General features: G+C 35.6%; 1 protein-coding gene across 1 annotated transcript in view; it reads left to right on the top strand.

Moving 5' to 3' along the window:
* Window positions 1-15421, top strand: part of RLF (RLF zinc finger) — a 106756-nt gene that overhangs the window by 52372 nt on the left and 38963 nt on the right. The window contains exons 3-5 of the mRNA XM_044668026.1: window positions 2277-2358; window positions 7811-7943; window positions 9670-9872. Of these exons, the coding sequence (XP_044523961.1) occupies window positions 2277-2358; window positions 7811-7943; window positions 9670-9872 (418 nt within the window). The remainder of the gene's footprint in view (window positions 1-2276; window positions 2359-7810; window positions 7944-9669; window positions 9873-15421) is intronic.

Genomic DNA, 15421 nt, shown 5'->3' with positions numbered 1-15421 from the left:
TTTTTCCTAGTTGTGCCTCCTTGATGTTATCTAGGACCTTTTCCTGAAGAAATGAAGTTGCTTAGAGGTGGATGAAATGGGGATCTATATTAACAGTCTTTCCTTTGTTTGAGCTATTAATTAAAAAATTATCCTTACATTTCTTCATGCTCTTCAGATCTTCTCATTTTTAAATGATTTTTTTCCTGCAAAAATGAAGATACCTGAAGAGATTATTACATACACTATGCATATGAAATCAGCAAAGGAAGAGGTTCTGAAAAAGTAGGAGCAGTTTAGGGAAGTTGACTCTGCAACCTGGGCTAATCATATGCTTACCTAGTGGCCATGGGTCCCTAAATAGCTTCCTCAATAGCCCCTGAATTTTGAGACTTGGGGCATTTTTTATGTTCCTGGGTGAGTCACTTCCTTCCACTCAATTTATGTTGTCAGCAGTAAAATTAGGAAATTATACTATATGATCCCAGAGGACCTGTTATTTTACATATTATATCACTCTGAAATTTTACCAATTAGAGATCCATTTGGCTTAACAAGATACTTTTTTAAAAATGCTAATACCCTTGGGAAGGATTAGGGGAATAGAAGAGTATAGACTAGGATGCCCTTTTTTTCCTTGACTCTTTTTATGCCTTTGTTAAATTCTCCAAAGTACCTGGAAAACTATGCTTAAAGCAGTATGTTTGTCATAGTGGATGAAGAGGCAGCCAGAGGTTCAAGCCCTAGATTCAAGTCCTTCCCTTTCCTTGGACAAATACTGATTTTAGAACCTTGAGCAAGGCGCTTTGACCTATAGAGATCAATACTCTATAACCAGAGACTAATCTGAGTGGCCTGGGTGGAATGAAACAGATTGGAAGCACGGCTTGTTAGCTCATTGTACTTCAAGAAATACTGAAGTAGCCACTTTATTATAAAGGAAATTAAAGATCCCCTTCCCCCAAAAGCCAAGAAAGTTTCCCACAGTTACAGAGAGCAAGATTTTTACTGTAGTCAAAACAAAAGCCTTAGATGCCTCCAAGGCGTAGACAAAAACCTATGCTAAACTATCAACTACATGTGTTATCTTTAAGTGGAGCCTGTCAGTTTCTCAGCCTTGATGGTATTAAACAATTTTTTGAGCCTCATTATTTTACTTTAATTCTGGGCAAAATGCCTTGCCAAGGGTTCGGTCTTGGCCATACCGGCCATCTGTGTTCTTGGGCAAAGGGGAACAGAGTTAGTCCCACTCCTGCTGGAGTGCTGAGAGCCCAAAGCTTTTTCAATAAGACTGTAATGCATTTTGAAGGAAGGTGAGAATTATGAAAGGAATCAAAAGAGGAATCTCAGATTTTTATCTTAGATATCCCACACCTGTCTCATCCCGTAAATAGGGCGGAAAGATAATACACGGCTCTGCCGGTCTGTATTGATCTTTTGAGGGGGTCCAGATAAAAATATCTACTTGAGATTCTAATTTCTCTTAATAGCTCCCGACATTGACCCTCAGGACCTCCAATAGCTTCTGATCCTGGAAATTAGAGAACATTTGTAGATCTACATTGGGAGAAATGCCTTTACTAATACATTCTTAGAGCACTCCTCCCTCCCTCTCCAGGCACTCATGACATTATGTTGGGCACTGAAAATGAAAATGCAAAAAAGAAACAGTTCCTCTGAACTGATTTCTAAACAGGCTTATAACAACAACAACAACAACAACAATATAACACTCATGGTACCTACTATGTGCCTGGCACTGTGCTAAGTGCTTTATAAATATCATCTCATTTGATCCATATGATAACCTGAGAGGTATATTATCAAACAAGTGGCTTGCCCAAGGTATCTGGATGAAAATATTTAAAGGCAATTTAAAGAATTTGTACTTTAAAACAGATCAAAAGTGGCTTTGCACAAAAAGTATTAATTAACAAATATTAAGTTTCTTCTTTATGCTAGGCTTTGAAGGATGACGTAAAAGCACAAGAAAAATGGGGTTCTTCCCTTTCATGGAGCCCATCATCAAAAACTCTTAACCTTTTGTCTTAGAATCAATACTATGTATTCCAAGACAGAAGAGTTGTAAGAGCTAGACAGTGAGGGTTAAATGACTTTCCCAGAGCCACTCAGGTTGGAAGTGTTTGAGGCCAAATTTGAACGCAAATCTCCTCTCGCCAGTTCTGACAATCTACTGAGCCACCTACCTGCCCCTTAAATTTAATTTCTAATTATACTAAAAAATATCAACTGTGGTCTGAACTGCTTTTTACCATTTTTGTCTTTCTTTATTATAGGAGTTGTTTTGAGCTCTTGCTTTCCGTGCCTGAAACTGAACTACCATGTGAAGTATGGGTACCTTTTAATAAGTCCATACAGGTGAGTCTTTTTCAGCTCAAAAAAATGTAATATGATCCAATCTTAAAGGTAACTTGTGGCTTTCTCCTCACATATTCTGATCAGTGAGACCTCAAACTTAAAAAATACTTGATTTGGACTTCTAAGGCTGAGATTTGGTCTTTCAAATATTCTGACCCAAAGGTACCTTCAGAGCCTTTTTTAGCATGTATGTAAAAAATGGTTAAATTGGCTTAATTCCATTGCCCCAAACTAGTAATGTATCAAATAAGATTCTTAATAAGATTTTAAATGTTTATTTTAAGAAATTGTAATATATACTATTAAAATAAACATTTCATTATCCAAATGCTTCTTTGGACTAGGTTATGTTACATGAGTAAAAGAACAGAGGTAGCACAGAGTAGGGGAAAGAGTGCTGGATTTGCAGCAAAAGGAACAGAATACAAATCTTAGGTCTCTTGCTCTTTTAACCTTAGGCACTTTTAAATTTTACAAAGCACTATATGCATGTTGTTTTCTCATTTTACCTCAGTGAAAATCCTTTGAGATAGGTGCTATTATTATCACCATTTTACAGCTGAGGAATTGAGGCTATAAGTAATAATAAATTGATCTGCCAAGGGTCACATAGCCATCAAAGGTCTGTGGTGGTGTTTGTACTGAGGTCTTCTCTGTGTTATGTTCAGGGTTCTTCCTCACTGAGCCTTCTGCTGCACTGCCACTGAGAACTGAGACTGTTCTCTGCAACACTGACAGCCTTTTAGACAACTTTATTCAACATATCTAAAATGGGATTTATCTTTTCTCCTAACCCTATTTCCCTTCCACATTTCTGTGTTTCTTTTGAGGGTCATACCCAAGTTTGTTACCTTGAAGTTATTCTTTCCCTTCTCTTCATGCCCTATGTCCAGTCTCTTGCCAAGTCCTACTAGTTCTACCCCTAGTAACATCTTGACATCCTTCACTTTGCTTCCTGCTCAGAAGGGAAGTATCATTTTAGTTTAGGCACTCTAAGCTCCCGCCCTGAGGGCCAGAACTGTTGGGCTTGGTTGTATTTGTAGCGCTTAGAACAGTTTTTGCCCATACCCAGTAAGTGCTTAAAAAAATGCATTTCTACTTCATTTGTTTGCCAAATGCCATATCAGTGCTCAGTGGGAGGTAATATAAGAGATAATTATTTCACAAAGTGACCTCAAGGAATCTCAAAGTTGGAAGGGAGGGATATCTGTGGTAATCTATTTCAACCAATACACAAAGAAAGATCTTTCTAATAATCATAGATGTAACTTATAAAGTGCCTTTAGATTTACAAAGAGCTTTACATATATCATCATATTTGATCTTTACAACGTGTCTATGAGGCAGGTGTTATTAATTTCATAATTTTTATTTAAGTTTATTAATTCTTAAATACTAAAAAAAGCATTTCCATACACACAGAATAGAAAAAGAACATTCCCTAAGAAATGAATTCCCGTTTTATGCCACTTTTTTTTTTTAAACCCTTACCTTCTGTCTTGGAGTCAATACTGTGTATTGGCTCCAAGGCAGAAGAGTGGTAAGGGTAGGCAATGGAGGTCAAGTGTCTTGCCCAGGGTCACACAACTGGGAAGTGTCTGAGGTCAGATTTGAACCCCGGACCTCCCGCCTCTAGGCCTGGCTCTCAATCCACTGAGCTATCCAGCTGTCCCCTTTTATACCACTTTTTAAAAAGTATATAATTTTACTTGCTTTATTTGAGCCTTTTTTTAGTCAACATCCTTTTTAAAAAAATGTTTTTAAACCCTTATCTTCTGGCTTAGAATCAATACTCATTATCAGTTCTAAAGCAAAAGAGTTGTAAGGGCTAGGAGTTAAGTGACTTGCCCAGGGTCATACAGCTATGGAGTATGAGTTGAGATTTGAATCCAGGACCTACAGTCTCCAGGCCTGGCTCTATCCACTGAACCACATAACTTCCCCCTGAACTTATTTTATCCTCTTTTTTGAATGTTTAAAAAAAGTTTCAGGGATTAAAATTTTTTGGCATCAATATTGCTAACTCCTCCCTCTTTCATTAAAAACCAAAAGAAAAAATTAACAAAGAAGCATAATCAAGCAAAATAATTCAACATACTAGCCATGTCCAGTAATTCAAGCCTCCTACTATATATGTTCATCAGCTGTCAGGAAGTATATAATATGCATCATCTTAGGCCCTCCATAGGTCATTACTCTGGATCAGTAGTTGGTCATTGCTTTTATTAAAGTTATTGTTGTTTTTCAACTGCTTGAACACATGGGCTGTTGGGGATATTATTGGGGATGTAGATGCTAAACAATAGCTCTAGTCCAACTATCAATAATTTGGAATTAGGTCTTGATCAATGATACATGTAAAACCCAGTGGAATTGTGTGTCGGCTAAGGGAGGTTAGGGGGGTTTGGGGGAGAGGGAAAAAATGAAATATGTAACTATGGGAAAATATTCAAAATAAAAACTTAAAAAAAAGTCATTTGAGAATAGAAAAAAAAGTTATTGTTTTTACAGTGTGGTTTTCCTTGTATAAATCATTCTGGTCTTATTTCAAAGTTCATCAATACATCCTACACAGAAGATTCTCTGAAATAATTTCTTTGATCATTTCTTACAGAGAAATTAAATTCCATTGCATGCATCACCACCATTTGTTAGCCCATGTCTTAAGAGGCTTTTCTTTCCTTTTTTTTTTTCTCTCCCTTTAAAACTTTCCTTTTTTAGGATCAGGAAGTTTGTTTTACTTAAAGATTTTCTGTCCCTGGTATTCTCTTTCCTCTTTAACACTCCACCACAGTTCCAGTTCCTGTCCCCATCCTTACTTAGTTCCCCCTGGAATTTAGTGTAATTCTCTTCCTAACTATGTATATATGCAGCCCTCCTTTGTCTGATTCAAATAAGAATGAGGTTTATTTTATATCGTCTCCTCATTACCTTGTATCTACTTTGGGTCAGATCCGTGGCACAGTGGATAGAGCAGCAGAACTGGAGTCAGGAGGACTGGGATTCAAGTGTTTATAGAGTTCCTAGCTACATGATCTTGGGCAAGTCATTTAATATCTAGCTCATGTCCTTTTGTCTTAAAGTTCTCAGAAAGAAAACAAGGGTTTTTAAAAAATCTTTTAATTTTGTTCTACTATAGCTGTCTCATGGAGCCAACAATTTCTCTTTCTCCTTTTCTAGTTTTCAGGGATTACATTTCTTAAATAAGGTTTATCATTTTCTCTTTTAAGCTACTTATTCTCTATACAGCTTGTTCCTTAATAGCTTTTGCTATTAAGGTGGGAATAGAGAAGTTATTACTGTCAGTTGTGCTTGTTTTTGTTCTGACCCCTAACTCCCAGGGTTATCCACTTCCCCAATTCTCCTGGATCTTTAAATTTAGAGTCATGAATTGAATATTCAGGGCACTCTGGTATTTCAGAACAGAGTCACTTGACCTGAGATCGTATGACCTCAGCACTGCTCTCTTTGTATGAATTTCCTCCTTGCTGGACAATAGTGATCATTTAATAAATGTTTATTGATTGACTGACTGACTGAAGGTGACCATCTGAAGCTTAAGGCTTTCTCAAAGGACCCTGTTTTTAATGCCTCCTGTCAGAGTCTTTTGCAAACATTGTTTTCTGTCTCTGTTTGCTCTTGTGCTCTCTTAAGCCAAGCATCCTCCATCCTCTTCTTGATGGTTGACTTTTGTATAGTTCTAGAGTAGAAGTAGTCACTTACTATAATTTCCCATTGGGTTTCTTGATGTTTTTTAGCGGGGTGGGGAATAGGTATGTATGTGAGAATTGCACAGTCTATATCCTGTTCAGGCAGCCATCTTGGTAGAAACTGGGTTGCTGTTCTTTATACTCCACCGAAAATTGATCTTTCCAGCTTTTGGTTGAAGACTTTCAAGTAAGAGGGAACCCATTGCCTTTTAAGATTTAGAACACTTTTTCATGTGTTTATTGATAGTTTTGATTTCTTTATCTGAGAATTGCCTATTCATGTCCCTTGCCCATTTATCAATTGGGGAATGGCTTGATTTTTTTATACAAACAATTTTCCTTTAGAATAATGTTATAAATTGGAGTTTATGTCCATAAATGATTAGTATGATAAAGCGAGTAATACATATTCTAAGATAAGTAATCGTAGTGAAACTTATACTTCAGATTTTCTGAAGATTAAACCTCCCTAATCTTTTTTGGTCCTTTTGATGTGCTAACTCTAGAATACAAGAATTTAAATAGTGTGTATACACACACACACACACACACACACACACACACACACACACACACACAAAATATTAGAAAAAGCATGACTGGAAGTTACTAAAGGTTCTCAATCAATCATAGCTAATTGCATTTTCAGTCTTTAGTGCTCATTTTGGTTCAAACAGCCTTCTGGTAATTAGGCCAATCAATCTTTCATCTAGTCTCCATTATGGAGTCTTATTTAGTTCCAACACAAAGGTATGAAACCAACAAAGAACATTTTTTTAAAATTCAAAATTTACTTAAATTCTTAAATCTTAATACTTGAATGGATTCTTATACTTATTGATGGTGGTCCTACAAAGGTGCTCTCTTGTTCATGTCCTCAGATAAACCATTCATAGAAGATATACAAATGTGCTGATGCACTTCTTCAGGTTTCTTTTAACATTTTGTGAGTAGGGATAACTCTTGGTCAATCTCCTTTCCTGGTCACACAGGTTCTTGATGATGCATTAACTTCTTATATCATCTTTGTAATCTACCACGGATTATTACACCTATAGACAAGTTATATCTACCTTGAACCTCTCCAGTGCCCTTTTGTACTTTGCAATGTTAGAACAATCCATCTAGTGAGGGATTAGGAATCAGGAAAGCCTATGTGTATAGTTTATCTCTGCAGCTCTTTGCTATGTAACCTTAGGCAAGGAATAGAGACAGCTGCAATTTCCATTTTTGTAAAAATGAAATGGTAATAACACCTACCTCATAGCTTATTTTGAGGATCAAATTAAAGAATATTGGTAAAGTAAATTGTCATGTATAACATGCTATATAACTGCTAGCTAAAATTATGATTCTTCTTTGAAAGTTATGTTTACAGTTTTTAGTCACATAACATTGATAGGAAAATAATGGGTTTGGATAGTAGCATAGTAAGTACCATTGAAAGAGCTACAGTTTCTTAAATGCTTCCAATCTTGCTATACTGTTTTTATTCATCTCTGAGACCAGCTCATTGAACTACCCAAGCCAGGTATACATACCAAGGTTACATAAAAACAACCATGAGGAAAAAGCCCTGAGGAACTTAAAAACCTTTTCCTTTTATTTAACACTGGTGGAAAGAGCTCTTGGAGCACACAATATTTTATATTTAGTTGTAATTGGACAAAATATATGTCCCTTTTCAGAGCAGATTCTGATGATTTAACTTTCTATTTACTGGTTTTATTTTTGGCTCTCAGGACTCACATGATGCTTTGTTGGAATTTGGAAATAACAACCTCCAGGTCTTGGTTGATATTACCAAAGAAGGTGTGTGGAAAAACCCAATCCTTCTTAAAATCCTTTCTCAGCAACCAGTAGAGGTAGAGGAAGGTAAGTGTTGTCATTTAATTAAGTACTTGCTTGTGAGTAGAATGATAGTTGGAACTAGATTAGGGAGTCTTAATTTTCAGAATTTCATGATTGTACAATTTGTCATAGAATTGTCTGGGGAACCTGATATGATTAACTTTATTGTTTAAATATTAAATTTCATTTGTTAGCACTACTATGTTAAACTAGCCTCTATAAATGCCATTCATTCTGAAGTGGTTTAGGTTGGTGATTTTCAGAATTTTATAGCTTTTAAGTTTTTTGTGGCACCTTTTAAAATGTTCTGCCTATGGGTAGAGACTTGCTTTCAGCCAAAAAGGAATGTTATAATGAAAAGTAAGACTCTGATATGAAAATGAAAATTCCCATTAAGAAAAGATCTTAATTAAAAAAAAAAAAAAAGAGTTCTAAGGGCTAGGCATTGGGGGTGTGTGACTTGCCCATGGTCACACAGTTAGGACGTTTCTGAGGCCAGATTTGAAACTAGGCCTTCCCACCTCTAGGCCTGGCTCTCTATCCATCAAGCTACCTAGCCTGTCTCTGCCCCTACACATCCCCCCTACCCCCCCCCTTTATTTTTAAATGTGCTCTTGTTACCTATTACCTTACCTAATGCTTGGTATAATAGGATTTTGGATTAGAAGAGTCCATTAACATCATCTAGGTCCACTTTACCTAATTTTATAGATGAATAAACTGTTCTATGTACATAATTATTATAGTTTTCTCATTAAAGAAATGCACACTGAGTTCTTTTTTTTTTTTTTTTTTAAACCCTTACCTTCCATCTCAGAGTCAATACTGTGTATTGGCTCCAAGGCAGAAGAATGGTAAGGGTAGGCAATGGGGGTCAAGTGACTTGCTCAGGGTCACATGGCTAGGAAGTGTCTGAGGCCAGATTTGAACCTAGGAATTCCTGTCACTAGGCCTGGCTCTCAACCCACTGAGCTACCCAGCTGCCCCTTCACACTGAGTTCTTGAGGAAGAAATTCATAATTTGTTAGATAGCTACCTTTTATATATTCATTCAGTAAACATTTATTAAGCACTTGCTCTATGCAGTCTCCTGCGGAAGTTGAATTAAAGCTAGGCTTCTATTTCAAAGCCTTTCACTCGAGGACAATGGATGAACAATGTATATATCAATAGCATGAGGTTGGATTGTGATAAATGGCCATGAGAGACATGTACAGAATGGTGTGGTGGTTCAAAAAGGAAGAGTGAAGACATTTTTTATGGAAGAGATGGCATTTGTGCTAGGCTTTGAAGTGAAGGGTAAAATTTCATCAGGCAGAGATTGGTAGCTTAGAGGTAGGCATCTTTTGTAATCTTAGTCCTCTTTTCCCACTACAGAGGACCTTAGCATATCTTCCAGAAAGTCAGGGATTAATCCATGAGAGAAGATGATCAAAACAATTCATTTTGCTTAAAAACTGGATAGTTCTCTTCAAAAGCTCAAGTGAACTAAAGAAACTTCTGGCCCACTTAAGTTATTGCCTATACATTTAATTTATTCTTGATTATCCTCTCTCTAGAATAGCTACCAAAGTGGTGGCTTTTGAGCCCAGATTAAATATTTTTGTAACAGTATTTGGGGTTTCCTTAAATACTAAACAGAATTCAAATTCCTTTTCTTGGGCTAATAATCTCTTAAACTCCCTAAGCTACAATTAGACAAGTTAGAGCTTGTTAGTCAGTTGTGAAAACATGTTTTTTCTTTCCCTAGCCAATAGATTTCTTGCACGAGAAGGACCTTCCTTTCTGCAGATGCGAATAAAACACTTGTTGAAGTCAAACTGTGTTACACAAGCTACTTCTTTGTCAAAACTGTGTGCAGAATCTAAAGAAATTTCCAATGTGTCATCTTTTCGCCAAGCTTATATCACATGTTTGTGCTCCATGTTACCTAATGAAGACGCCATTAAGGAGGTCAGTAAAGCATAATTCTTATTGTTGTCATACACACATATGAAATTTGAACACAAATTTAGTAGATTATATTGAATATTATAGCAGTTTTGTTTTTAAAAGTATTGAAAAAATAAGTAGACTTTTCCATCCTCCTTAAAGTACAGAATATTTTCTTAGCTATTTTGCTTATTTCTCTGAATGAGTGTTCATGTGTGTATGAATTAATTTGAAAGCAGATGATAGAAAGACCCACATTAAAATGTGCTGCAGGTGTTTGGTTGGTGTGTATTAAACACCTTAAGATCTTTAAGGTTGAACTTTTTTTCCCTTTATATATTTATTTCTTCTTGTTTGTAATATGGAGATGAATATTAAAGTACCAGCTCTGCAGGTAAATTAAAGGAATAGGGATTGACTTTGATCCCAAGTTTTTGTGTTTTCAAAGCATTATAACCATATTAGTCTGCAAATATAGACTTCAGCCATAAAATGAGATAGCTTTGGGGGAAAGAGAAGGGACAGATATGAACTGAAAAAATGACATGCAGTTTTTCTACAAGCCAGATTTAGGGGGAAAGGAGGTAGATTGTGGCCTATATTTAAATCAATATAGTATCTATAACTTGTCAAGTAGTGGTTTGTATAGTCTTAAAACCCATATCCACAACAGGAACTCTGGAAAGGCATCTTGACCATGACAAGTAGCACATAAAACAAGTGGTATACATAATAATATATTTATTACATACTCTTACATTTTTGATTTTTTTGATTACATTTTTAAGTAGAGAATTGTGTTTTTTTTTTAAAGCTATCTAATCACTTTCTTATGGAAGATAGACATACATTTCTTTAACATTTTTTAATCACAAAATTTAATACAAGTTTATTTGGGAATTTTCAGTATTGGTTCCATCAGTCTTAACATTTTATTCCCTTTTTTATCTTCATTTGGTTTTTTTTTTAATCCTTTGTTTAGTTCCCATATTGAAGTGAAACTTTATATAGGAACTTCAACATTGTATGGAGTATAAAAGGAGTCTTTATAATTATTAGGTTGATACCAGAAATAGTAAAGGGAGTTAATACCAAAAGTCTAGGCATAGCAGGCCTTTTTCTATTGGTAACTCAAGTAATTAAAATTGTACTGACATAAATCAATATGAAGAAGCATGAGAATAGAGAATTCTTGAGTTTGCATTGAATTGATGATTGAATGTTGACACTTCGACATTAAAAAAAAACCATATCACTGAACTATAAATCAATATCCGGGTTCAAATCCCAGCAATACTCCATAAAACAGAACCCATGGTAACTGCCCCAAAATGCAATCATCCTGTCGCTATTTTCTAAGATCATTATTTTGCCTTTTGCATACAAAGCAAATTATATAGATAGACATGTCTTGAGAAACTTGTAAAAATATGTGGGAAAAGTTTCCCATTTCTAGTCTTACCTGAAGCTGTCAGTCAAAAAGAATTTGCCATATGTTGGTCAAAAATCCAAATAATGAAAAAATCCATATTTGTAAGGAGCTTACATTCTAATGGTGGGGTCCATAAAGGCATATATCAAGGACAAATTAGATAACAAGTGAATAAGTACAGTTCTATACATAGTAGTTAAATACAAGATTGTGTGGTTGGGAGGACAGGCAGAAGCTGCTGGGAGTGGAGGACTGAAATAAAAAGGTCTATTCCAGTCACAGATGATGACCAGTAAAATTCACAGAGATGGAGCTGAAGTATCATATGTGAAGAGTAGAGATGGTAGTCAGTGTCACTGGATCACAAAGTTAGGGGTGGGGATGGGGTAATAGCTAATGTGACTGAAAAATTAGGTTGGGGTTTGTGTAAAATTTTTAAAGCTAAACATAGAAGTTAATATTCTGAAGGCAACAGGATGCTCCTAAAATTCATTGAATTAGGGGATTCTTATGGTCAGATTTGCACTGAGAAGGACTGGAGTGGCCAAAGACTAGAAACAGATCGATTAGGAGGCTGTGCAGTAATTGAATTGAAACTGAAACTAATGTGATAATTATGTGAGAACTGAGGAGGAACTGAATTCATAAAGTACTAGGAAGATAGCAGGATTCAGCAACTATTCATATATGTGGAATAAGGGAGAGAAAAGATCACAGGACAATACCAAGATTGCCAACCAGAAAGCCTGGAAGGATAGTGGTACTTTCAACAGACACAGGGAAGTTTGAAATATGAGAGGATTGGCGGGAAAGATAACTAGTTTATTTTTCGATGTGTTGAGTTTTAAGATATCTCCAGGATATTCAGTTTGAAATGTTCAGTAATGAATTTGGTGATACAGAACTGAAGCTCAGAGGAGAGACTAGGATTGGATATCTAGACCTTTATGGAGTTGACAGTTAAATCCATGGGAGCTGCTAAAGTTTCCAAAAGGAAGAATGTTGAAGAAGATAAAAGGGTCTATAACATAACCTTGGGGAACACCTCCAGTTTAGGAGTTTAGAATATTATGATCCAGCAAAGGAACTTGAGAAAAATTGGTCAAACCACAATAATACAGACTTGGACAGGAGAGAAGAGTCTCATGAAAGCCCGAATTGGAGATTAGTATTAGAGTCCATGTCTGGTACTATTTTAATCATCTTCTGCCTGATAATTTTCCTTTGTTTGATTCACTCTCCATTCATTAGGATCAGGGAATGTTCCGTTTTATGACAAAAAAGAGATTTCAAGATAAAGCTGTTTCATCATGCAGGAATTTTGAATAATATTTCAATCTGATAACATTTTAAAAAATGTTGATTGTACTTTGAATTTTGTTTAAAATATACTATTCAGAAGGGTTTGTGAACAATTATGGCCTGAAGTATGTTTGCAGAAGTGTTAATGAAATAATTTAATAACTTTGGAATAATTGATAGAAAATAATTCCGATGAAGTTTAATTTGATGCCATCAGTAATGGCATATGTATTCTTACGCTGGTGAGTGACAAGAATAAATTAGAGGTGGAAGGAAATGGATTCTGAAAAATCAGCTAGTAAAGAATTCTAGAGTTTAGATTTGGAGTTCTCCAAAAATGGATTTTTTTTCCCTTGAAGGTCCTCAAAAGCTCTTAAAACCATTTGTTAGTGCTGTTGTAGATGGACTACATGATTTGGATAAATTTAAAATAGATGATATCTCAGGTCTCTACTAAATCTAGGTATGATTCTAAGACCAAAGAGTCAGTTAAAATATTAAAATAAAACATTCTTCAACAAACATTTGAAAATGTACTTCACTTCTGTATTTTATAGTCAGATAAGAAAATATGGAGGTTCAAGGAAGGAAAGGTAGGTAGAAAGGAAATCAGATTGAAGAAGTACAAGAACCTATCTTGCTGGTATCTTTCTAAAATTGTACTTTTAAGACTGCCTAGAATTTGGATGAGTAGTGTAAGGTAGAAGGGAAAGAAAGAAAAATTTATTAAGTGATTACTATATGCTAGGCACTATACTAACCACTGGGAATACAACTACAAGAATAATAAAATACATGGGGCTGCAGTTAGGTAGCTCAGTGGATTCAGAGATGGGAGGTCCTGGGTTCAAATTTGGCTTTAGACACCTCCCAGCTGTGTGACTCTGGGCAAGTCACTTAAACCCATTGCCTAAGCTTTACTGTTCTTCTATCTTGGAACCAATACATAGTATTGATTCTAAGGTGGAATGTAAGGGTTTTTTAAAAAATGAAATACATGATTTTGAGATCCAGAAAGTCAGAAACAGGTCCTCAAGAGAAGTTAAGAAAGTCTATTTGGGTCCTTCCACAAAATAGAAGCTCCCGGAGGAACTTACTCAGAGGGGAAGGGACAAATCAGTATTCTAATGTGAGCATGCAAGGTAAGAGTGAGGAAGATCCCCCCAGCAGTGAGATAAGTTTGAGGATAGACATGGTTTTAGAAGTCCAATAAGTCCAGGAATGCATTTTCTGTTATCATATTGGTTCTTTCGATTTGCATTGAGGCCATTGTGTTTATTATTTCTTGGCTTTGCTTACTTCAGTTTGCATCAGTTCATGTAAGTCTTCCTATGCTTCTGTGTATTCATCATAGTCATTTCATACAGGAAAGAAATATTCCATTACCATAATTGTTAAGCTTTTTCCCAATTGAAGGATTCCTACTTCTTCAGAATAGTATAGTATTATGGAATCCAAGAAAAAGTGTTTCAAGAAGCAGAGGGTGGCAAGAGTGAAATGAGTCAAATACAGAAGAATGATCTAGAATGAGGACTGGAAAATCATTTTTGAAATTGATAAAAGTGATTGGTCACTTCAAAAAGTAGTTTCATTGGAGTGATTAGCACAGAAACTTTATTGCAGGGAGTTAAAGGAAAGGAATTTTTTTAAAAAGGGAATGAATACAGTCCACTTAAAAAACCTTAATGTTCTAAACTTCCAAAATATCAAAAAAAAAAACACAGGACATTTCTATATATAAAGTAGAACAGAAAAAAGAGCATTATATGTGAAACTGATTATTCTGTATAGTATACTTTTTTTTTAAAAAGGTGTGTAATAAATTCGTTCTGTTACTTTCAAAGCTGTCCCACTTGTTTGTTTCCTTCTGAATTTTTCTGTTTTCTTTCAATGCATGTAAAAATTCTTAAGTGATTCCCCCCCCCCCCCCCCCTTTTGGAAGTTCTTTAATTAACATTCTCCTGTCTACTCCCTGAATGAAAAAAAAAAAACCCCACACATTCATTGTAACAAATTAGCATAGTTAAGTAAAACAGATCTACACTTTTGCCATGTCCAAAAGTGCATGCCTCTTTCTGTATCTTTAATCTTTTATCCTTTTAACAGGAGATGGGTAATTGCTTCTTGCAGAAGGAGTTTTAGAAGTTGAAGAGACAAGATTTGCCTAGTGTCGGAACGGCAAGCCTGTGACACACATCTGCATACAGAGAAGTGTGTGGCTGCATGCCGAGGTTGGAACATTTGCTGTAGTGTAGTGTAGACACTCTGTGCACTATAGATGACAAACCTACCTATATTAATTTACCTATTTTGGTTTATTAAATACAGTTATATATTACAATTATACATTTTTGATATTTAAACTATAGATATCGTGAATTTATAGTGTTTTTTTCTTGAAGTGACACACCACCTGAGTTCTGCTCAATTTTTTGGCGAATTTCGACACACCAAACTCAAAAGGTTGCCTAGTGTTTGGATAGTTGAAGGGAAGGGGAATGAGGAGTTGAGAAGACTCTTTAAGATTTTGCACAACAAGGATAATAGTGCCCTTGATCCCAAGAATCAGAAAATTGAGAAGGAAGGGTTGGTTTGGGAATGGAGTAGTGAAAGAAACTTACTTGATGAAAGAGAAGTTTATGTTAATTACACGGGAAGAGATATAGTGGCATATCTCACTTTTTAAAAAATCAAAGGATTTGTTGTTACAGTGTTGTTACAGTGATGTCTGATTTTCCTTAACTCCATTTACTGTTTTCTTGGTAAAGATACTGAAATGGTTTGACATTTCTTTTCCAGCTCCTTTTACAAATGAGGAAACTAAGGCAAACAGGGT

The sequence above is a fragment of the Gracilinanus agilis genome, chromosome 3 (genome assembly GCF_016433145.1).
Source record: "Gracilinanus agilis isolate LMUSP501 chromosome 3, AgileGrace, whole genome shotgun sequence".
NCBI lineage: Eukaryota > Metazoa > Chordata > Mammalia > Didelphimorphia > Didelphidae > Gracilinanus > Gracilinanus agilis.
Note: the sequence above shows the minus strand (reverse complement) of the source record. Positions and strands in the feature narration are given on the sequence as shown.